Here is a 25872-nt window from a genome sequence, read left to right on the forward strand (position 1 = left end):
GTATCTAAGAGATTGCTCAGAACAGCTTTCTGTCAGGCAAATCTTTCTTATATCTCCAGGGAATATCTCTAAGTATGCTTGACATTGCTTATGAAATGTTCTGAAGGATAATTGAGTTTCTTGAATGTTTGTTTAGGGCTTTCTAAGATTTTTTTTGTTCAGGTAGTTTATTAAATTATTTATAAACTTGATACGTGCAAAGCTTCTGGGAGACTTATGTACCATATCCAAGCAGCTCAGTGGGCAATTAAGTTCTTCCTTGTCTGCTGCATCTGTTCAGAGCAAAAATACTTCTGGGGATCTGCACCGTCAGACCATGGAAGATGGGAGTAAAGGAAAATATACCACATGTTTTTCCCACATGTTTATACCACATGTTTTTCCCACCTACTCAGTTCTCTTTGTTTTTAAAGGAAAACCATAGGCCAAGGTTTGCAGCGTTTCATATGTGGTGGCCACAAAAGCATGGAGGTGTTTATTATCAATGATTTTGTGGGTAAAGATGGAGAAACTGCTGTTCTTTTTTGCTGTAACTTTCTAATACGCTGAGGATTCTTAATGTTTTGTTTATTTCATGGTCTAATCCAGTCTGTACTTGCTAAAAGGAACAGGTATTACAACAAAGATATGAATATCTATATTAAAAAAAAATACTTAAAGGGGACTCTTTTTTTTTCTCCCCACCTTTATCATATCTCTAGAAGCCTTGTACTTTGCAGGAAATGTATAACTTCAAATTGAATTGTCACGCTTATTTACATATGGAGTCTCTTAAGATGACAAAATGGATAAAAATTTGGCCACCAAAATATGATCCATAACGAAGATATCTTTTAAACTCCTTGTTGGAAGGATTCAGTGCAAATAAAAATAGTAAAATCAAGTTAGAAACGTAGACAGCAATTTCTAACATGTTAAATGGGTTGCTGTGAGATCCCCAGACAGCAAGTTGCTATAGGAATTCCGAATACCTGGTGATTTGAAGTATCAATTAACTCTGAAAATTTAGAGACATAAATTTGAAAAGGTAATTTAATGTATGCTCAACACTTCAGATGAATGTCTTGATTTTCAGTACATACAAGAATGGAGCAGCCATTATTAAGAAAAGACAGGTTATGGCCATGCTGTAGAAAAGTACATTACATGTTCAAAGTCTGTATATATTTAGGCCAAGTTTCAAAGGCTAGCTACAACATAAAGAATGAAAACCATCTTCTGTAATTACGGTTTTAGTCAATATTACAATGCTATATGTTAGGTACCTTCTTTCTATTCATATGAGCAAATTAATTAATTTGGAAAAAAAAAAAAAAAAAAAAAACAAACCAAAAAAACCCAAACAGTTCTGTGCAAGAAAAATAAAATAAGAAACTAAAAATGTACCTAAAATGTACCAAAAATAAAACCTGTCCTTTATTAAGTAATCATCATGCTACACTCATAAATATTACCGCAAACAGAAAATAATATAGAAACTTCTGTATTCAAAATCCAAGTTCACATTTTAGGTTTTCTTTTTAGATTTTAACCCACTATAAGTGTAATTGAACTCTTAATGTCACCTATAGTTTCTTTGAATCTAGTATAAATAATTGAATCTAGTATAAAGGAAGTGATGCTATCCACATGGAATTTATTCATTTTGTGTGAGAAAGTGAAATGAAAATAAAAATAATTGGTGTTAGAAGTGGAGTTGTTCATGCAATGTGAATGTTGAGCATGGTAGAAAATGAAATTATTTTCTTTTTACCTTAACAATATCTCCCTCATGCAGCTGAAAGCTCCTGGCCCTAAGATGAATCCCTTTTCCAGCCTCTGTTTCAATTTTGTAGATACATTCATGGTTGTTGTCATAATTAGATGGAAAATTTGGAGACAGCAATGTTCCTTCATTTCCAGAGACAGTTGCTCCACATTCAGCTAAAGAAAACAGACACATTAAAAAAAAGAAGTGAATTATCCATTTCAAGAAAACATGGGTTATTTGCAGTAATATTTAGACTCTATAAAAGCTCTAACTGGCTATCTAGGAAAAGTATGTTTCTGTCATATTTCATCTGTAGGACAAACTCCTAGAACCCCTACCAAAGTTGCTGTCTCCTGCATTTCACTGGGTATGTTTATTATGTGCACTTAGGTGCTTTTATGTAATTCCCTTTACCTCCAATTTATCCCTTGGTCTTCCCATCAGACTAACGTATAATGCAGGTTATCCAGATTCTATAAAAATTGGATGTTTTGTTGAAATATAGTTATTTGTGGTAACATTTCAAATAAATGTAACATTGATTTCACTTACTTCCCTGTTCAGCTTTACAAATAAGTATTAGAAAAAGCAGACAATAAGCTGCTGAGATAAAATAATCTGACAATAAATCAAGAGCATTCAAGTATTTTTTTCTCCACCAGGAATAAAACAAAAAAACTAAACAATAACCCAACATTTATTAATATCAGTCAGAGCCAAGCAGACAGCTCCCTTTTTCAGATGAAGAGTACGTGAGTCTTTTTCACAGCCATCTGTAGTAAGAACTTATTGACATTTCCAATAGACATTTTTGTCATTGCTCCCCAGTAAAGAAAATAATAAAGTATAGGAAAAGTGGTATGTTCCAGCCCATGGGCTCAGTTTGTGTTCTGAATAAAGACTAATAAAATTATTCCAAATGTGCGATATACATTTCGGCACATAAATGAAAACATCCAAAGAGATAGAAAATAATATTGGTGTACTGTTCAAACAAATATTCCAAATGCTTAAAAATGGCCTAAAAACACCTTCTAAAACCCCACAGTAACAGTAACATACTAATATTTATCTACATTTTTTTTAAGGTGGATGAGATTGGTATTTATATTTCATTGTTTAGTATGAAGATAAAATATACTCTGTTAAATACAGGTTTTGACCTAAACATCATTAAGACCTGATTCAGAGTTTGGTAAATACCTGTTATAACAATTATAATAACAATAAATTAATGTATCATTGTAAATCAACAGATATTTTTTATCGAAGATGTGATAGGTTTAAAAAAAATCTCTATTTTTTCTATAAATGTTAAATAGACTTTTAGGGTTCATAGGACATTAAAATATTCATTTTTGGAAGTGTATGGGGTTTAGAATTTTAGGTAAAACTGAGTATCATTTAATAAGTATATATGTAAAGAATCATTTTGAAAATATAGTGTAAAGATAGACCAGAAAGATGTATCAGAAAATAATTAATTTAAACATAATAAGGGAGAAATGTATGTTTTATATTTACGAATAAAAAATCTAAAAATTTTTTATTTACATTTCTGAGACAGACACATCAAATTTACGTGCTTCTTGCTTTTGAAAAGCCTAAAACCTGTGAATTTTTCTGTATTTTAGACATCTTCCCTTGAATAAAACTGAAGAAAAAAAGGGAGGAAGAAGGAGGAGGAGAAGGAGGCAGGGAGGGATGGAGGGAAGGGGGAAGGAGGGAAGGAAAGATGAAAGAGAGGAAGAAAGGAAGGGGGGAATTAGATAGTCACAGTCTTATTCAGAGCCTTATTTCTACTCTACATTTGGGCTCTCCTTAGGCAAAGTGAAGAAGGAAATCAATAAGCTGACTCAGGATCTTTGATTTAGTTAGAGTTCATAAGTTAGAGTTCATTTGCTATTTTAAAGTAGAGCTTTATGTTTTCCCCTCCCTTAGTTTACTTAGGCCCTGAGCTGCATTATATTAAATAGGCAGAAGAGTGTTGGGGAATAAGAACCCCTGCCACTAAACTTCAGACAGCTGAACTCTTCCTTTGTTGGGGAGTGTGGGATGCACCACGTATTTCTAACATGTTTGAAGTCACTTTACTTTGTCTAAATGTTTCAAAGAACTGTAGCAGACTGACAAATGAACTAGATTTTTATTTCGATACTTCTTTGGTAAAGGAACTGTCAAATACATGATACATGTTACATATGGTTACATATACATATCTATATTTGTTTGTACATGTTCATATGTAGCTATTTTTGTCTTTGATTTTTAGGAAGAAGGTAGAACTAATTGAGTTTATAAAATGTAATTCAAAGCAATGCCAACATTAATGCCAGACATGTTTAGACCCATACTACTCGACGTCTTCTTGTGTTTACAACACCAGTACTCTACAGATGCCTTCTGCAAACAAGTGTTTGCCCAAGTTAAGATCCATGCAAAAATATCTGTGTTCCTTTTGGCTGCATTGGTATCTTATTATCTACCTCCTTCAAAAAACTGGAAAATATAGAAATAAAATGCTGAAGAGAAGAAAATAGGAAAACGTTATGGAAGCAAAGGTTTTGTCTTACATAACGTTCACACAGTATTCTAAATTTTGTTTCAATGATTGACCGTAAACCGCTAAGATATATGCAGAAATAGCAAAAGTGTACAATGAGCTTTCCCTAATCTAGAACTGGCCAAATTTCCTGTTCAGATAAGTCTGTGTTCCAAAGTTCAAAACCATGGCAATTTAAATCTGTGAATAAAAGTACTGACGAATAAGATCAGGGATAATGAGAGTTATAAACTAAAATTAATATACCATTACTACTCTGCTAAATTATACTACATTCTGCAAGAAGCAGACATGCTTTCTGCTATGAACAATTAGTTATTTACTAAAATTCAATTACATTGCAAAGTTCTTTGAACTCAAGTTGGCACTCATACACCTCCAACCCAACCCATACAACCATATTCTGTTTTCAATGCATACTACCCCTTCTCAGATAACTTGCAAATATTTTACAGCTATGCAGTTTCGTCAGGCCCTGTGATTCCCTTCGTTATCATGACAAAGGGTTGCTCATGTCCTCTGACCAGTCAAGTTTCCTAGCTCATCTCATGCCAGTCAGTAAATCACGGACACAGCCCCCAGAAAGAGGTTTCCAAAGGAAAGCAAGCCCTTCTTTGTCAACTTCTGTCCCTCACGGAAAATTATACAAAACATGTCACAGTTCAGGCTAAGGTTTTCTTGCCACTTTTTGCTAATGTTAGGATATCAAGTTAAGGCCATGTTTAATTAGCTCCCCCAATTTCATGTCCTGGAGATTTAGGTGACCCTTTTTCAGAGGAATGTTGGCCCCATCCATGGAAAGATTCCTTTCTCTCCAGACCATCAGAGCTTTTGCAGATCTGGTGTCCTAATGCCTGAAATCTCTTTCATTTGTGATCAATGCCCAGATATACAAAGGACCTTATGCCCTAAGGCCTTCAGTTGAGTATTTTTCTAACAGTTCCTGCACACTGCAGTCCAGAACTGCATGAGCTCCCTACACATAATGAGGCACTAGAAACTCAAAAGAGCAGCCACGAACAGCAATACGGAATCTGGTCTTGTCAGCAGGAAAAGCTTATGCAGTCAAAGGCATCTCACCCCTTCAAGGCCCTAATATTTTACTCAGCAGTATAGGAAGTGTCATTTTTTTTTCTTTAAAAATATCTACAATAGCTGATACTGCTGCTGCTTTTTTATACAGTAATTAACACATGCAGCCAGAATGTGTGACACCTAAATTCAATTCACTTTGCCTCTGGGGATTTAAACATGCATCTCCTATGACTTCTGCTTCACATAAAGGGATTAGAAAATCAGTTAGTCACAAAGCGAGCAAATGTTGGCTAACCTCTTTAGCATAATGGGTAGGACATTAAACAGGGGAGGAGGAACACTTCTTCAAGGAAATTCATACATTAAACAGTTGGGAAATAAAATTCTGAAATAACCCATGAATCAACATTCATTGTTACCATGTGAGTACCGAACTACTAGACTGGAAAAAGATATTCATGTTCACTTCCATTTTCATCACCTCCAATTAATCTTTAATTCTTTATGCAAAATGAACCAACAGCCTTTAGCCACATTGGCAAGATCATTCTGCTAGGAGGCATCAGATGTAATTTAGAATTATTTTACAGAAACAAAAGGAATGAAGCCACATCTCTTACATTCTTGATGAAAGATCAAGCCATGCAGTTTTGCATAAGGAAGTGATATGGCTTATTCACCTATGGTAACTGAAAAATAAAAAACTGCCAATCACCCTTGAAAGATGTCATGCAACATTCCTCATCTAGCACATCTGCTCTATGAGTAGCTACTGATTTTAGTACCTCAATTTAAGCAGACAAATCTTATCATATGATCCTGAAAGTGCTCTAATTCTTGGCTACAGAGGACTTTCTTTTATTCTTTCATGCCAATACTTTACTTCAATGCCTTCCCGATTCCAAGTTCCAGAGACCTGCCCTCATCTTGGGATAATGATCTGCTCCCTAGCCCAGACAGATGAAAGAGAAAAGATTTTTCATGCCCCCTACATGAGAAAAAAAATCTTGTATCTGCTTGTATTTTCATTGAATAAATATAATTAACTTAATTTTAACCATATGCACTCTTCCTCCAATAAAAATCAACTATATCAGTATTAGCATCTACAAACCTTCAAATTATGCAAACATTGACAGGTACAGAATTTGCCATGAGAAATAATCTTTACTGATCTTAAAGTAATTACTGTTGATATTCTGTCTCCATACTTTGATCCACAACCTTGTCTTGGAAAAATCAGTGTTAATTTAAGTGAACAGGTATACTATAACATACCCACAGAACATGGTCTATGTAAATAGTATTTTCGGGACTAGCTCCTCCAGCTGTAGCTGTAAAGAAAAGGAATATATTTCGTAATACTCTTTGTCAAATTATGTGATGTGCTTAGACTACTATAATAGTATTACTGTAGATACAATTTAAGAACTTAAAATTTGCATATGATATAATACCTAAAAATTGCTATAAAAAGATGTAGCACTGAAATATGTATTATGATGTAATACAGATCCCTTCTTTATTTTGCTTTCCTACCTTTCCTACCTTTCCTTTGTTTCTGTAGTAATTTATTTGATTTTTCAAGATGCAAAATAAATTGATTCAAAGTTTCCAATTTTTTACTATCAATAGTAAAAATGGCACTTAAATCCACTCTTTAGATTAAACAGAAAAGATCCAGTTGTCACTTTATCATAATATTTATTTCAATTTACTCAGGTATTTCAGATATATTTTGTGGCAAAACCCAAAATATGGGAAATCCGAGAGATTTTTCAACAGAGAATATGTACAAAAGTCTGTTTTGAGCAAAAATAGACAAATAAATAAAGAAAACTAGTAGAGAATTTTATATAATGAAAGCAAAAGTCTGATAATTCGTTAGATGTCATAAGAAATGACAAAAAGCTTCCATTCGCAAGGATAGGAGAGACTTCTTTTTGCTCTAGGAAGGACATAGGGGATTGTTGCAACTTGAACACAAGTGTTTTGAGTCAGAGGGAGAAAGAAAGACGGGCACATCCTTGCAGAAGTAACATGAAATAGCACCTACTGTGTTCTGACAAGATCTATAAAATTAAGAGGTTGCTTTCATATTAAAAGGGTCTGACTAATTGGAATTGGACTATAAATAAAGAGTGATGATAATTTAAATACGAAACTTTATTGAGACTGTAAAAGAATTAGATTCTAAGAACTGCAATAGCACTAAACACTTATATGTTAAAAACATCCTAGCTAATCTAGTTCCCTAATTTGAAAGAGAACTACAAAAGAACCATTCAGACATGAAAAAAAAAACCCAACATATTTTTATTTCTATTATAAAACATTAGATTTTAAGCATCTGTAACTTAAGAGCAGGGGATACTTTTCTGATGTCCTCATTGAATAGCTGTGCATCTTTAGCTGAGGATGAGGAGCAAGTGATAATGACCGCCTTTAAGAATACACCCTTATGTATGCAGCAAAACTGTGTTGTAACTGAGTTGTAATGCATACTAATTTAATGTAGCTAGTTTAAATAAATGTGCTTATAGTGCTACAGATGTTTATGCTTTTGTTTCTAAATGAAGAGTAACTTCTCTAAAATCTCAGCTCCCAAACTCTTTCTGCATAGTTTGGCTGTTGGTGCTTAAAAAAGTTACTATCATCACATCTAAATGGCTTGTTACATAGCTTAAACTAGCATGTACTAAATGAAATTTGTTCTGTAAATGTCAGCTACTTATATGGTTCCAATTCAGATTCTTCACTTCTTAAATCTGCCAAACTATGGAAGTCTGCCAAACCAGATCATCCAAAAGACAAGGTCCCTTAAATTCATCTTCTTTTAAAAAAAAAAAAATCTATATGGTACTGGCTCTACATTTCAAAAGGTGGAAAGCAGATAAAAGCAAATTAATCTAATTCTCTATTACAACTTTTAAATCTTGTGTGCTTTTTAAAGTTAATTTTATTTATTCATTATAAAATCAAAAGTATCCACCTCAGAATTCAAAAGGTATACTCTTATTGAATGTATACTACCTATGTCCACACATAAAAGGTTTTAGAGGAGGAACTATATGCTTTATTTTCACCGCAGTTTCTGAGTTGTCTGTTATAACCTTGCTGAGGACTGCAGCAGACTGGAAAATGCTACCTTATCAAAGTGTTCTATTATTCCCTTGCAGTGAGAGCAATCTGTCTGGAACAGATACTTGACTCCATTCTTTGTTCTTTTGCTTAATAAAGTCACTTAAATTCTATTTACATAAGTAACTTTTTCCTTCTTCTTTCATTGTCCCACTTGAAATTGGATAAAAGGAAACTGTAGAGGATAGATCTTTTGAAGAGCATCAAACACTTCCTGAATATGAACACAAACTCTACAAAACAAACAAAATTCAGGGATTCTTGAAATGCTTTGAAATACAGTTCATGTAAAATGTAACGATAAGTTTGTGTAATGGAAAAGTTTACTTTATTATTTTTCTTCCATACATCTTGCTAAAAGGTTTGACAGGATTTTAGGCAGATCTCCAAAGCAGAGATCAAATAAAAGTAGTACATATTCAGTTTAAAGGCTTCTCTGCCACAAAGCACTCTACTGAGTGCAGAAGTTCTTTGTTGTATTTACACAATTGTGCAGCAGTTCATAAAATATGAGAAGAAGCTGAGCTCAGACAGTTGATAATTCTTTATGTTTCTGTTAGACAATATTGTTGCCCAGTAGGATGGTCATGCAATAGCGAAACAAGAGCAAAGGGGATCACGGACAAAGCTGAACCAAGCATCGTATGCTCTGTCTTCACATAATAGCAAAAACTTAGGGTTTCTCCACAGTCATTGATTGAGGGGTCTCTAAAGCTGAGCATATGACTGCTGCAGGGCAGACACAATATATGACTGGACTCAAGCACAGCTTCATGTACAAACTCAAATGCAGCGCAAGAAGATGAAGCTTCCTGTTAACTGCAATGCTGCATCAAGGCGAGGTGCACGTGGAATTTCCACAGCACCTCTGTTGCACAATGCCTTAATCTTTGTAATGTTAGCAGTCCTTCATCTCCAATTCTGCAGCCAGCTGTTCACTTGTGAGCCTGTAACCTTTCATCTTGTCGTGGTTTAGCCCCAGCCGGCAGCTAAGCACCACGCAGCCGCTCGCTCACTCCCCCCTGGTGGGATGGGGGAGAGAATCGGAAGAGCAAAAGTAAGAAAACTCAAGGGTTGAGATAAAAACAGTTTAATAGGGAAATCAAAAGCTGCGCACGCAAGCAAAGCAAAGCAAGGAATTAATTCACTACTTCCCATGGGCAGGCAGGTGTTCAGCCATCTCCAGGAAAGCAGGGCTCCATCACGCATAATGGTTACTTGGGAAGACAAACGCCATCACTCCAAATGTCCCCCCCTTCCTTCTTCTTCCCCCAGCTTTATATACTGAGCATGACGTCCTATGGTATGGAATAGCCCTTTGGTCAGTTTGGATCAACTATCCTGGCTGTGTCCTCTCCCAACTTCTTCTGCACCTGGCAGAGCATGGGAAGCTGAAAAGTCCTTGACTAGTGCAGCAACAACTAAAACATCTCTGTATTATCAACACTGTTTTCAGCACAAATCCAAAACATAGCCCCATACCAGCCACTATAAAGAAAATGAACTCTATCGCAGCTGAAACCAGGACACATCTACACACTGCCAGGCTGCTGTGGCAGTGCCTTCACTTTGGTACCACAAGTGCTCTTGTTCTCACCTGGCAATGCTGAATTCAGAACCACTGTTACGCTGGGTTTCTCCTAAAAAGTGACTGCCATTGATTTTTAAATCATACTGTTCTCACCCCACTTCTCACTCTTTTGCCTTGTAGCTTTTAGCCTGTAAGTCTACACTAAGATCACATCACTCTAAACCTGGTGGCTTTTAGCCTGTAACTTCATATTGGAATAAAGCCTAGCAGATAACGAGCAGATAATTGTTATATTTAATACACAATAAATATGACACAATAATATACATGCACAAACCTTGATTACCATTTAGTCTGCAGGACCTACACATGCTCCATTCAGTGCTAACAGTATGATAAGTTACCAATGAGGAGCTTGAGAAGGTCTGCATGAAAAATATAAGTGTACTAGGGAGAAAGCAGGAAGACGTTGGCTTTTTTGTCATTACGATCATCATCACTGTCACCACTACCTTTACTGGAGAGATATTTGTCTGGGAACTCTCCTTCCTCTTCCCAGCTGGTGCCTGAGGAGTGGCTTTCCCTTTTTTTTTCTCTCTCTCCCCTTCTCTTTTTTCCCGCCTTGTTTGCTTCTCTAAGATAGATTTCAAGTCAAGGAAGGTCATCAGCTATGGACCACACTAATAAAGCATGTTCATGTAAGCCTCTCTCAATATTCTTTAAGCAAAACCCGTATGATGATGATGAGGTTAGAACACCTCACTGAAAACCTTACTGAAATGCCTTGCTGAAAACAAACCTCTTATTCCATATTTTTTTGTACCATTCCATTGCAAAGAATAATGGGGTAGGAAAGGAAGGACTAAACAGCAGATAGTTTAGCTTTTCAAACTAACAGCTTAGTTTTCAATCCATATGCCACTGACATAAAACACTACTCAGGTTCTCAAAACAAATCCTATGATTGGCCTCAGGGGATTATTGGCAGAATCCAAGGTGAGGGCATTTTTTTTATTATAAAAAAAATTAGGTTATTTTTAGATTTTTGTCTACTCTTTCTAATATCATCTGATAATGAGCTATGACAAAAACATCCCTACATTATCTGTCTTATCAAGAAAAATACTTAGCATACACAACCTTAAAATGTAGAAATAAGGCAAAAGGGTGACCTGAGGCAATCATTATTCCTTGTGACTATAGGTGATTAAAATTTCATACCAGGTCTCACATAAGGTGATTAAGGTCTCATACAAATCACTCCTTTTTTTCATTCTGAAAATAGAGTCAGAGTGCCCACTATGCACTAGCTGAAATCTGTTAGTGTTTCCTGTATATTAAAGTTTCAGTTTTGAAATAGAGACAACTCAAACCTGTCATTACTATATAGCACCATATTTTGAAGATTCATATACAGTAAGACTCAAACACTAACTTGAAGAAATCTTCAATTTTATGTCAAAATGACAGAAAAATGAGGGGTTAAGAAAAACAGGGATTTTAAAAACACCTTTCTATTGTATTTATAAAAATGCAATGTTATAAGATAAATAGACGTTATTAAAAAACTATTAAATAACTTTATTAAATATGTTGTATGAAATAGAAAACAACCTAAAGATTCAACAATTTAAATGTGACAGCATTTAAATATAGAGTTCCTAAATACAGTGGGTCCTGGATACTGTCTGAAGATTCAGAGATTCAGCTACTGATGTTATATAAGATTTCTTGCTCATGAGCAGCTCTTAAATGAGAGCTCTCTTTGCCTAAACACTAGCTAAAAATGAATACAATTTTCAGACTTAGTGAACTCAAATTCAAATTTTATGCTACAGAGAATTTAAAGAAAACAATGAATGCCAGATCTCAAGGGTCTCACAGAAATCTCCAGTGCTATTCAGGCTAACAAGGTTCCTACTTATGTTTCAGTCTTGATGGAAATTAACTCAATGCTACAACATGACAAAGTATATTAATTATAATTGATGATTTTGCAATGCATACTAACTAAACTATTAAAAAGAAACAGCTTATTAAAGAGTGTCAGCAATTTATTGTAGCACCCTATCATTAATTATTCATGTAGTATTTATTATAACAACTGAATATGATAAATTAATGTGATATTAATGTGAATACCAGTGAACAATACCTTGGTGAATATTTTACTCAAATACTGTATTAATGTACCATTAAAAATCAAGTGCCATGTAAAATTTAATAAAGGAGCAACACCACTTAAATATGAAATGAAAACATTAAGTAGCTGTTTCTTTTCAGCTTTATCCTTTAAGTTTTTCACAGCTTGCTTTAGGAACACTCCATACAGTTGAAATGACTAACGGGGGACAGGAAAGTAATGCAGGTTAAAAACCAAACCAAACAAAAAAAAAATCCTAGCACTCAAACTAAGTTTATTGTATTAATGTGTTATGCTTGAATTCTATGCAATGCTTACCATGAAAGACTAGTTTAAACTGAATATAGTGTACACTATATAGTGTACAAATAATATTTTCATTATATATCCTAGGTAAAATTTATCACAGTTTCTTCAGGAGATAGTGAGCAGGGAAAACCCAGACAAGTAGAAAGAAGCAGCGTGCAAATCAGGTAATAGAATGAAAAATCTAAGTTAAGACAATCTTGGAAAGGAGAATTGAAGAACTAATTCAGGCTTTCCTTCCCATTATCATGTGATGTCTGAATGCCTAAATCCTGGAAGAGGTGATCAATGTGTTTAGTTACATATCCTTGTGAACAGGGGAAAATAACCATGTTTAATAACAAGCGTAGCTCTTCAGCCATAATGCTGAGTAGAGAGGCTAGGTAAAGGCCTTTCACATTAGCCAAGATATTAAGGAGTTAGAAGAAAATGATTAGTAAATACAACCAAATATCCACTTTTATTTTGTCTTATAATCTTACTACTGCTTCAATTTTGCAATTAATATTACAGACAGAATATGATGGGATAAACTAAATTTATTATTTTGTACCTAAACTTTTCTTATAGCAGAGCCGTATCTTCTGTGATCCAATAAACATACATTTATTGTATTGTACCCCTCAGAGATTAACAAATCCAGCAGGGTGAACTAGCAATTTCTGAAATGTCTTTTGAAAAGAGAAGGTACCTACACTTGGGCACTGTACCTTGCAATTCACTGTAAAGGTGTCTCTGCTCAGGTTTCTACCCATTGTCTCCAATAATCAGTGAACAGCACATCTTTGGCAAGTAGGAAGGAAAGATGGAATGTCTCCCCTCCTTCAGAATTTCGTCAGCATATCATACTGCACCATAAAGGAATACTAAAACTAAAAGGCTCATTCCTCACCTGTTAGAGGATCACTGCAAATGATAAAGTCACATTTCAAAAAGTACTTAGGTGATGATTTAGGTGTATATCAGATGCACGCGTTCGACGCTGCAATCTAAACTCCCTCCTCTCCCTCAGCCCCTACTTATCAGCCACCTATCTCTGGAAATGTGTATACTCACCGGGTATCTGGTTTCATGTCACATTTCTGCTTTTGCACATACCCTTCTCCCTGCCAAGCCTGAGAAGATACTTGCCACTGGTATCCAAAAAAATGAAGCAGAGCAGCATCTCACTTCTCTTAGTACTGACAACTGCCTTTGAAACAGGCTGCCCAGGGAAGTGGCTGAGTCACCATTCCTGGAGGTATTTAAAAGACGTGTAGATGTGGCGCTTAGGGACATGGTTTAGTGGTGGACTTGGCAGTGCTAGGTTGGCATTTGGACTTGATGATCTTAAGGGTCTTTTCCAGCCCATATGATTCTATGGTTCTATGATTCTATGACAAAGCCATTCCAGCGTGCAGAAGGGAATATGAAATTCCTGAGGCCAGGAACAGCATTCTGCACTGCAGTGTGACAGTGAAACCTTTGGAGTATGGCACTGAGCTGGAAGAATGTATACACTGTGGGGAGAGAGAGCATTTTCTGGATTTGAGATCTATTTCTATTGTTCATTTTTTTTGTTCATTGAATTGTTACATTCAATTAAAAAAAAAAAAAAAAAGACTTATAGGAATGTTTCTTCTCCTAACCTATGAGTCTTCCAATTCCTTTTTTAACAGTAGTACAAAACCAATACGGAGTGGTAGAAAGCTCCTGACTAGTTGGACTTAAAGCAAACTGGAAGGTAAGAAAAGTATGATTAAAAGCATAGTCCTGGTATGCTAGATGAGATCTAGGAAATCTGCCTTAGTAACAGATTTCCCAGACAAATTGTGTGGTTCCTGTTTAAAAGGCTAGTGAAGACAACAAGATAGCAGCCGAAACCTGATTGTGATGGCCTCCTTTAGGTGGACATTAGCCTTAGAATCAGGGACTTCAACAGACTAAGGAGTTGTTCCATGTCATTTCTGGACCCCAGTATTCACCAAGCTTCTGAGATTCACACAGTTTTGGGGATGTGCAGAAGTGCATGACTGCCTAGGAGCTTTACTCTCAGATCTGTACTCTAGAGGGACCAACTCTCTAAAAGCTGGGCTTTGTCCTCAGGAAAAACGTAGTCAGCTGTGAAATGTAAATGAAACTGTAATAGAATTGTGTAATTATAGGTAGAGAAAAAAAGATCTATTGCTGGAAGGAAAAAGTGAGAAGAATATGTATCCACACTCTTGGGCAATTTTGTTCACACAGCCATGAAATAAGTATAAATGTATACATACATTTGCAACTATGTAAAAGCAAGTGACATAATGAGAATAAATTATATATGTGGAAGTAGTGTCAATAACCCATCATAACCACAATTAGTAATCAAACACATGCTTTTGAAAAAAATACATTATTTCTGGAAAACACTGGAATAATAATTGAAGCAATAATAACAAAACAATTAATAATAACACAGGATGAGATGTCAATGAATGAAGGGGATAGAAATTGTTTTCTGTTTTCAAACCTCAACTAGACAAAAGATAATCAGGAGAAGCTTGTCTGTACTCCAGTAGCTTGGTTTTTACCCACACACAAGCATACCAACAAACACAAAACCGGTAATTTTAAATTATAATTAAAAGATTCAGAAGTTAATTTGGGAAGTTAAACCTACAACACATAGACAAACATGCCAATTACAGCAATGTGCCAGATGATAATGTTAACAACCTTATAGGTGACAAGCTGTTTCAGAATAGTAAAAAAACAGATGCCTATATCAGTACTCTCAAACCTAAAGATATGGGTTATTTTAGTGATATTTCTTCTTCAAGACACTGTGTATGTTTATTTTCCAAGCAGCCTTGTGCCAGGATTGCTAGGAGGGTATTTTTACCTTGACATTATCTATAGAAATGTGCTCCTAGTTCCGTTAATTCTGTGCATCACACAAAATAGCAAAGTAGCAGAGTGTTACTCTTTCTCAGTTCCCCTCAATCTTGCATTCCTCACAGTTACAGCAAATTTTGAGGAGAGGAGTAAAAGAGGACACTGAATGTACATTTAGACAACATATCTCAAAGAACATCTACATAAAGGCAGTCAGCCAGTTTTTTTCCTTCAAAAGACTGTCTATACTTATACTGTGGGTAACTGCAGAAAAGCCTTACTGTAGGGTACTGGCTGGAGTGAGTCACTAGTTAAGTAAAGACCGCAGGATAGCTCTTCCAAATGCAATCACTGTGTCTAGAAAGATAGGAAACAGTTAGTACTCTTGTGTGAAAAGAGATTGAAGTGTCTCATCTGCAGACATCAACTACTAGCACATTTGACAGGGAAGCCATCATCATTATTTGAGTGTTTTTCAAGGAAGCTCTTACAGGAAATGAGATTTCGTTATGGATGACCGCACTACCTTTCTTTTAAACAATTCAATGTAGAATGTGAAATTCTCTGTGAGGAGATTGGCAGTCCCAGTGTTTCTACAGTTGGTATACAGAGGTGGAGGGGAGGGATCTTCCTGAAAAGACACATCATGTCAATGCAAACAGAAAATTCAACGGACAGCTACGGTATGGGGAGTTGCTTCTGTAGGAGAAGCACAGCTTTAAGAGAAAAAAAAAAAAAAGAAGAAAAACTTTAATCTTCTGAAATGGGGGAAGTTTGACACCACCTTGGTAATGATCATGTCTGTTCTTTAAACAGTGAAAAGGGAGTCAGCCCTAAGGGCCTGAATCTTCTCCACACTTTTTAATTGTTAACAGTACAGCTCTTTTCATCAAATAGTAGCAAGTAGGTGGCTGTAGGCACAAACTGCTTTCTAGTCAGGACGGAGAGATCCAACTGGAGGACACATTTAGAAATGGAGTGATGACCCAAAGGGAAACTCTAGGTAGAGCCTTCAAAACTCTGTGATGAGCTGGAATAATACTGCAGAACAACTTGAGGTGCATGGCTGAGATAAACATTAAAATCATTCTAATGAACAAGAGAGCAAAGGGTTGACACATGGAAATAAGATTTACAAGGACACCTGTTTATGAACGTCTATCTGATTTTGCAGATAGATTTGGCGGTGCCTTTTTGCTGTGAAAAGGAGGGTCCTTACTGAAGAAGAAGGGATGCTGCCTTATTCTGAGAGCCAACCAACTTCCAGGCACTCAGATAAAGACCTTTGAAGTTCAGGGGAAGACCATCTACCTGCACAGAATAAATAGAAGGTCAGTGAAAATGATGCTAATGCAGTCCCTAAGGGACTCAAAGTCTTGGACTAAAAATGCCAGGGTCATGATGTTAGGCTAACCAGATCTCCCAAGCTCTGCTTTTGCTTACCTGGAAGATAACTATTCAAAGGAGAAGAAATTCTGGAAAGGCACAAATGGTTCTCTGACCAGGCAAATTTCAGAACATGTTGGAGATGAACCGTGGAGGAAGGATTTGAAATTATTTACTTGGATGAAGAAGGGTGAATGGCAATACCTTTGGAAACCCTGTTGGTTTGTTGGGTTTTTTTCACCAGCAGATGAAACAGTACTATTTCTGTGGTACAAATCAGTATGTGCTTGTGTGAATGTTTAGTTTATAAACTAAATGCAATTAAATTTGAAGGGCTTTCATCCTGAATCTGATGAAAAGAATCATGAAAGTATATATTACCATGTGTCCTAGAAGGACCAAAAAATCCTTGTTCATATATAAAGGTTGGTGTGTATATATCATGTAGATGAGTTTGGTCAGTGTAGAAATGATAATGGGGAAGAAATAATCAAGAGGCTATTGAACCCAGTAATGTACTTATGAATTTGTGCCACTGAGTTGAGACTAGATTTAACTTCTGAATGTACACTGTAAAGCCAGCAGATTTCAGGACAAGTAGTTTCTTTTCACTCTTTTGAGAAAGAAGTAGTCTTTGTGTGAACTCCTCTTCAAGGTAAGGATATCTTCACTCCTAATGTCTTAGGTGCCATGGCAACAAGAAATGGGACCTCTGTAAACGTTTTTAGTACTAAGAAAAAATTATATTAAAGCAGCTTGAACCGAAGGGCACTGACTATGTCTTTCCCCTTCAGTTTCACTCAGCTGCTTAGCAGAGTTTCTTTCCTTGTATTTGTCTTGGTTGCATTATAGATGTCTTTAGTCTGCTGCATTCTTAGAGACTGAATTTCTTCATATACTGAGTTAAAAGAGTTATTTAGATATATTGTTTTTGATAAGTGCCAGTTGTCCATGCATAATTTATAAAAGGCTTTCCTGATCAATTAGGAAGTGGTGTCTTGTACATGGATTTAATGACGGATATCTTAGAACCAGTCTATAAATTTATTAATAACTGAACATAATAAGAACAAAAAGGAAATGTTGAGCTCTCAGTAAATAAATCTCCTTTCTATATGAATTACAGACTTATCATGTATACATATGATTGGATATGTATCTCTAAATTATGCTTGGGAGAATATACAGGCATATCTTTGTCTGACACAGTAATTGGTTACAGTAGTCCTATAAATTCATGTCTAACTCAATGGCTGATACTTCATTAAGCTAATTATTGATACTTTGGTAATCTTTGCAACTTTGCAATTATTCATTCACATTGTGGGGATAACTAAATGAGCATTTTCAAGATATCAAGTATAAATCTCTTATTACTGTACATTATGTAGGAAAGGCTTGCCAAAACATAAAAACATTTAAAAACCCAAAACATACATGACAACAATATAAAATGTCTCTTTTCTTCAGAGCAAGGTAACAGTATTCCTGCAGATCAATACAATTTTATGATATCTGAACTAAAATAAACATGTCTTTGAATGGAACACAGACAAGCCCACCAGAAAGAAACACCAAACCAAAAAACCCCAAAGAACCCCAAACAGGCAAATATCCTAAATTTCCCAAAACCTATAAATCCTTGAAGATTCTATGTATCAAATAAGATACTAATTTTTATAGGAAATAATTAGTATAGATTTTCTTGCTACTTAGTATAGTGCAGACAAGCATTTTGATTCCTCTTCTAAGAAAATTAAATGTATATCTGGTAACAAGTACTGAAATGAAATGGAAGTAGGCAAACAATTTCATATAGAATTTACATACTGAAAATGATAACTTTTTAGCCTTTTGTGTGGTTGAGCATCTTTGTTCATATGAGTGTTGGCTGCACATAACTGAGAAATAAATGTTCCGTAAACAATAATGGTTCAAAATTTATATTCTAATGACACATGAATAAAATTGAGCAACAAATAGAGCACATATTCAAACATGAAAATGAATAATATAAAACAAAAATTTCCATTTTATGAAGTAAGGTTTACATGATGGTAATTTTGAGTAAAATCTTCAACACCAACTGTATAGCTTATCATTCTAGCACAATTCCTAGTATATATGGAGCTTCATAATAATTATTCAGTTTTTCAAAGAATATAAACTGAACAACATTCATTTAATTTTCTCTTATTTCAAAAAATATCTCTAACCTTGTATATAAAAATGATAACTAATGAATTTGGGAACAGACAGATGACTTTCCAAATAATACTTAAAAGGTAGTAAAAAATATATCAGAAAAAAAGAAAGCTTACATAAAATGAATATATGTTAGCTTTTGTTTCCTTGCATTATTAAAGTGTGCATAAAGATTGGAAGATTATACTTTTAGTGCATGTTGTCAACTGTAAATTAATTCTTTGTGATTTAAAGATGTCAGTAAAGAGTATTTTCTTATTTTTCCAGTGTTGTCACAGCAGTTAGCATACATATTCACTCACTATATACATTTAAATACATATGTATTCGTTCCTAATGCAATTTACTGATTCTTTGGCATTTTCAGAATTTAACTAGAGGAGCAGCAACAGACATTTCTTACTCCAGCAACCAACTGGCTCTTACATAAAAGTGGACTGCTGGGATCCCCCTTACACACCACCTAGCACAAGGAAAGGCTTTTGTCTTTCTCCTTGCAAGGCTTGGTTATGAAGACAGGTCTAGAATTTATTTGAACTTTTAGTCAACATCAAATTAAAATTGGTTGTAATTTTGCCCCTGCTTTGGCTAAACTGCAGCATGATACTTACAAAGACAGGTTCTGCTTTTGTGGTACAGAGATCGTCCTCAAGAGGACCTTGAAAGTCCAAAGGATTCACTAAATGCATTTCTCAGAAACTACAAGTGATTTCAAGATTGAAATTTTATACCTTCAACCCCTAATCCACGGATCTTTGTCTAGAACTCCTAAAGCATACCATCTTTCCATGTATACTATAGGTAATATCAATTCACTTTTCAGAGATTAGATTAGCTCAGAATAGAGAAATAATAACACACAGGTATGTAGCAGAAATGGGAATTCAAAGTAGGTCCAATGAAACATAAATGCAGGTAACTAAAGGTGGTATGTGCTGGATTACAGAAATAAATTAGCTCTGGAACTGACCTATTGGCCACAAGGCTTCATACATGCACTAACAAAGTATATGATAAAGGAGCAATGAAGGTGTTGAGGCGAGACAATAGGAACAAGCAGGCCAACTGGGACACTTTTGCCAATGACTGATTATAAATAAATAAATAAATAAATAAATAAATAAATAGATGGAAGTAATTCCTTTATTTAGGCATGTAAATGGTGCCTGGAGACTGATTCATCTCACTGTAAAATAGATACCTATATCCAGGATTCCTACTGACTTTATTGACTTAGCTATCCATAATTAGAGCTTAAAATTCTTGCTCACATGTGCGCAATAGTCAAACAGTCTGCAAACAGTCAAATTTAGATGTTTGGATCTGAATCTGAACCCTCTCCACTATAAAATACCTGCAGAGTGAGAACCCCTGCTCACAGCCCATAGTACTGGAACCAGTTAAATTCCTGGTACGTGACAGCTGGTGATGGACACATAGCTGTCCTCTGGGGAGTCAGATAATGACTTTGTAACCTCTCACTTTAATACCACTTTGTGTCTTCTAGTAATTTGTCATAATATCCAGTCATCTTACAGTCCTCTAGGACTATGTTTGGGGTTTTGGGGGGTTTTCTTTGAGACAGAGATGACCATTATTTAAATATACAAGTATTTTTCCCTTTCTATATTTTGTTTATTTTTTTTTAAGATGTCAGATACAGAATCATATTTTTAAACTATCCCATTGTACTTTGATATGACTTCACAGAAATTAATAACATTCGTAGATATTTTTATTAGGTAGAAACACTTTCCTTCCTAAAAGACCTACCTTTCTACTGTCAGTCCTCAAAATACATCAGTGATTTGCTTAGAAAATGCTTTATATTAGTATGATTTTTATTCATTCCATTTTGCTTCCTATAAATTATATAGGTACTAAATCCATTAATATGTTGACTGTATGAGAATCAGCTACTTATAGGAACTTTTAAAATGAGCAATAGTTAAGCAACAAGGAGCAGCAAGATTTTTTATTTTCAGTTTTAATTGCACATGGATATAGCCTTATGATACCTTGATAAAGCTAATAGTTAACATATTACTTATTAAGAATTGTAATAATGCACAATTGACGGTCATCTTTTCTCCAAGAACAGAGAAATAAGGAGCTAATTTTCCATTCACACACATGGACAGCTATAGAATATCTGAACACTCTTAAAATAGGGAAAATAAAATGCTAGGTTCAAAGAGAGTATGTGAATATTATTCTAGTGAAATTTGCACACTTTAAATCAATATGGACTGAAGGAGTTAGGTTTCTTCTCCCTGGAGAAGAGAAGGCTCAGGGGGTACCTGATCACAGTATTCCGGTACTCAGAGAGTACAAAGAGGGCAAAGGCTGTCTCTTCACAAGGAGCCATGTGGAGAAGACAAGGGGCAACAGGTACAAGTTGCTCTCAGTATAAGAAAGAAATTTTTTACAGTGAGAACAGTCACCAGAACAACCTTCCCAGGGATGTGGTAGAGTCTTCATGCTGTAGTTTTCAAGATGCAATTGGACAGGGTGTTAGATAATCTCATCTAGGCTCCCTTTCCCACAAAAGGTTGGACAAGTTGATCTTTCGAGGTCTTTTCCAACCTGGGCTGTTCTATGATTCTGTGATTCTATGATATAGGATGGTGTGCACTTGGTTAGCCAACATTCATGGACAAATAGTGTTAAGAAGCTACTGATACTTCTAAGATGAATGAAGCTGAAAATAGCCTAAGACTTAAATCTAGAATTTCCAAATGTATGGCAAACTCCATATGATATTGGCTTCTCTCTCATCTCTTACTTTCTTTCATCATGGGTTAAATAAGCCCAGGTTTTTAAAACAAAATTTGAAATAGTTTACTTTTTTCCATAAAAACTATATATGTGTATTTTATGTGTATATACAATGTAGGTGATATGACTTTTTTCAGATATAGAGATACATCCCTTTAAAACAAATAAAAGAAAAAAGCCAAAGCTGAATTTCTCCCTTAATGAAATAAAATCTTATTTAAAATGAAAACGATCTTAAAGAGATCCATTTAGGTGTGTATGGAAGTATTTGACATTTCAGAAGCATTATGTCAATAGTACCTGATCAGATCCACTTCACATGGTGGTGATAAAACCATCTCGCAAAGCAAATACAGCAACAGTACAAATTTTATAAAATCCTGTCCCAGAGCTTTTCCCAGAAAAGAACTGTTCACTCAATTTGAGTTTATAGTAACTGATTTTTAACAACAGCACATTAATTTTCAAAATTACAGTTTACGATGCTGTAATACAGTTTATAGTTTATAAACTGTAACACCCCACACACACAGTTTAGGGTTACAAGAATAAAAACACAGTATGAAAAAACACCCTTAAAACCTGATGGGGGACTCTAACAAAGGCTATTTTCACCTAAAAGCTCTAAACATTGTTTCTTTACCCTGAAAGACAAAGTAAGAAATTTATATCTTAATTATGGCAAACATACAGTTCAATAATTAGATTTACATTTTATCTCATGACACATTTTGTTCTTATTTTCTATCACAATTCTAACTATTCCTCTTTCTTATTTTTGTTCTCCAAGTAAGAGAGACATGCATTACTTATATCTTGCACTGACTTTAAAGTTTGTACAGCTTGGGGATCAGTCCTTTCAACCCAAGCGCTTTGTTCTCTGCCCAGTATTCTGACACATGCCATGTGCTATTAACGATTTGATGAATGAAATGAAAGCATGTGACCACCTACCCACACACCTTGGCAGAGGTGCACTCCATACACGTCGACCACCTCCCAGGCAGGTAAGTTTATTAGCACCTTCCAGGCGATATCCAGGGAAACAAGAAAAGATCAAGGAATCTCCAACACCAAAATGAAAACCAATTCGCCTACTGAAAGCAGGAACACCAGGATCATCACATGGCTCCAGATCATATTCTGTTGACAGTAAAACATAATATATAAATAAATGGGATAAGTTGTCCACACGAGAAAAAAAATAAGCTTACCAAATTAGTTGCATTGTGTCAGTATGGAACACTTGGAAAACATGTATTTGAGAGTTGTGTTCTCTATTAAAACACAGTACTGTTTCTATATGTCTATTAAGGCTCTATATACAGTAATTATGTATCTATTGTATCCCACCCACACTACATTTATTTTCTTAATTTCAAGGGCTGTAATCAGCTTGTAAATGGTTTACTATAATTTTGTTTAATTACATCCTTTTTATATAATTCTTGGTTCATTTCATCTGAACTCCCAAACAGCTTTGGAAGTGAGACTTACAGTTAAAAAAAAAAAATTATGTAATGAAGAAAATCTAACAAAAAAATCAAAAAAAGTCAGGTGAATGAAAAGAGATATGACCACATTTTCAAAAAAAGTGTGCTTGAGTTTCCTAAGTAAAGCTACACTCTTAATCAGGCAATCTCTATTTGCAAGCCTTTTAGATATCCTAGAGGTGTCACCAAACTGAAAACAAATATATCTATATATTTTAAAGAAGTCTCAAGGACCTAATTTTTTTCTCTTTTATAACTATGCATCAGGAATAACTCAGGTGGAGTCAGAACAAATTAATGGGAAAAAATCAGGGCTGTTACATACAGAGGGACTACACTGAACTCAAGAGATGTCTGAGTCACACATACCCTCGTCGTCACAGAGTATGCTGGGGAAGTATCACTGTATGTTTGTTCTGGTTTGTGAGTTTTTTCTTCCTTAGATTTTCACTACTGGTGACTGTTCAAGAAAAGATGTTGAAAAAGATCAACTTTAAGTCTAACCCCAAAAGTCTGATTTTATATTCTTCAGAATATGATCCAGAAGACCCAAGAGATCACTTAGAAGAGAGAGACCCCTGATAACTGATAAGAAAAGCCATTTTCTAAAGTATTAGGTGGAAGGTAGGGTCAAATCCACTTAGTTAGAGGAAGAAACTCCATTTAGTCAGAGGAAGAAACTAACCCAAAGTTTCTGAATGAGTGTTTAAACAGCTGACTTACTGAATAAAATAAAGAAATCCTTCCCTATAGTAACTGCCTTGTGACATGTGATCTACTACCTCTGCTCAGCACTATAAAGGCTGAGGTAGACATGGAGATACCCTGTGACAGACCTTTAGGCACCTGGGAATTTTCCTGACAAATTTCTGTATTAGATGACATTCAAAAGAAGTTAAGGTCTTCTCACTGAATCCTACTTACTATGGAGAAATACATTCTGACTGTGAAAATAAGAAAGGACTGGCACATTTGTGTCATAAAATTAATGTACCTGATAATATTTCTCAAAATATTTATTTAATATAAATGATGGCATATGATGGCTATCTATGTGCATATCAGTTGTAGATAGGGCATAAATCTTTGCTTGTGTTTCAAAAATTCTGTGATCCACATACATACTTTTTTACTCTACAGTTTTTCCCCTTGCATCCACAATGATATTTTGTGTATTTTTCTATAAGTTACCTAACCCTCTACCATTTTGAGTTATTTATAAATAAACTATCAGAGATATCATTTAACATTCACATTTACATTCCAAACTTGCAAAACTGCTGACCTCTGATTTGGTTAGTCCAAAGTATCTAGAATGAATGTAATTCAGCATTTGATATGAGTAAATCCAACACTATTGCTCTAATCAGTGAGGTAGGTTTTTTTAAATTTTTTAAATAAGCAAGCTAAATGAGATACATTATTTGTAAATAACATGTTCATCTGTAAACATTGCCAGATCTCAACAAAACATATTAATTGGTTTTCAGTTCTTGAAAAATGATGTAAAAAAGTTGGATATATGAGTTCCTTATGTACTCCTTCCACAGAATATCCATGTGCATGAGCATCTCAACTAGCAGTTGATTCATTCATATGCATTATCTGTAAATATTCTACATTCCAGTAATAGAGATAGGCAAAGAAAATTGAGAATATATTTTATATGTCATCTAGTTTTAGAAGACCGTAAATAAGAAGCAGTAACTTAAAGTTTTCAATTATCTTAGAGGAATTTGTAAAAATTATCAGAACTTCTTCATATATCAACAGCTAATAAATCTTTTAGTTTATTTATATATATACATTTTCTATTCTAAAATCAGTCTTCAGTTTAGTGCTCTGTGACTCTGAATTAGCACACTACTGCTTTTTTACAGTTTCTGTACTTCCTTTAGTAAAACAATACTAGTTAGTTTCTTTCTTCTGAAGCAGTACCTTCTATCTTTGTACTTTTTTCCCCCTAATTTTCCTCCAAACTTCTTTTTCACACTGTTGATGGTTCTCTGAGAACAGGGAAAACTTCTCCTTAAAACAGTCACATCACTAACATCCTTCTCAATCTGTTAGCCACCTTTATAAACCTTAGCCAGTTTTCTATGATAGAGACTGTACAATTTCTGCTGACTTTTTTTACTGGTGCTTCATAATGTTTCTGCTATGTACAAGTAAAAATATTATCTGGAAACAGTTTCTGGATATTTAGCAGAATGGAATTTCTTACCTGAAAATGTTATGTTGAAGCCTTCATAAGAAATTGAAAAATCAGATATAAATCGAAGCTGTGCAGTAAAATTTCCAAACAGGCCAGCTTTAATTGTGGGGGGTAAGACTGAGCCAGTTAACCTGGCTACTGGTTCTGTGAAGCTGCCATCTTCAGTGATGAGCAAATAGTCATGAGAGCTCTCAAGGTGAAAGGTATGAAAAACCAGCTGTACACCTTTAAAAATATTTAAAAAGGGGAAAAGAAAAGCATTTAATAGGAAGTTTTTCTCTTCCTTTATACATAGGTGACACAGAAAGTAAATCTTACATTATATGGACAGACTTTTAGAAAAAGTCACACATGTAATCAAAACGTGAAATTCAGAGAATAAAACTTGCAGAAAGCACATAGGCTCAACCAATCAATATGTGCAGTGTGGACATTTGTTTAGCTCACCATAAATCAATAGCTCCCATAAG

General features: G+C 34.9%; 1 protein-coding gene across 1 annotated transcript in view; it reads right to left on the minus strand.

The window, feature by feature from the left end:
• CSMD1 (CUB and Sushi multiple domains 1) overlaps positions 1 to 25872 on the minus strand; it is a 1314206-nt gene that overhangs the window by 282575 nt on the left and 1005759 nt on the right. The window contains exons 20-22 of the mRNA XM_075498045.1: positions 25412 to 25627; positions 22649 to 22837; positions 1754 to 1923 (exon numbers count right to left, since the gene is read on the minus strand). Of these exons, the coding sequence (XP_075354160.1) occupies positions 1754 to 1923; positions 22649 to 22837; positions 25412 to 25627 (575 nt within the window). The remainder of the gene's footprint in view (positions 1 to 1753; positions 1924 to 22648; positions 22838 to 25411; positions 25628 to 25872) is intronic.

Source organism: Mycteria americana, chromosome 3, assembly GCF_035582795.1.
Source record: "Mycteria americana isolate JAX WOST 10 ecotype Jacksonville Zoo and Gardens chromosome 3, USCA_MyAme_1.0, whole genome shotgun sequence".
NCBI classification, from domain to species: Eukaryota; Metazoa; Chordata; class Aves; order Ciconiiformes; family Ciconiidae; genus Mycteria; species Mycteria americana.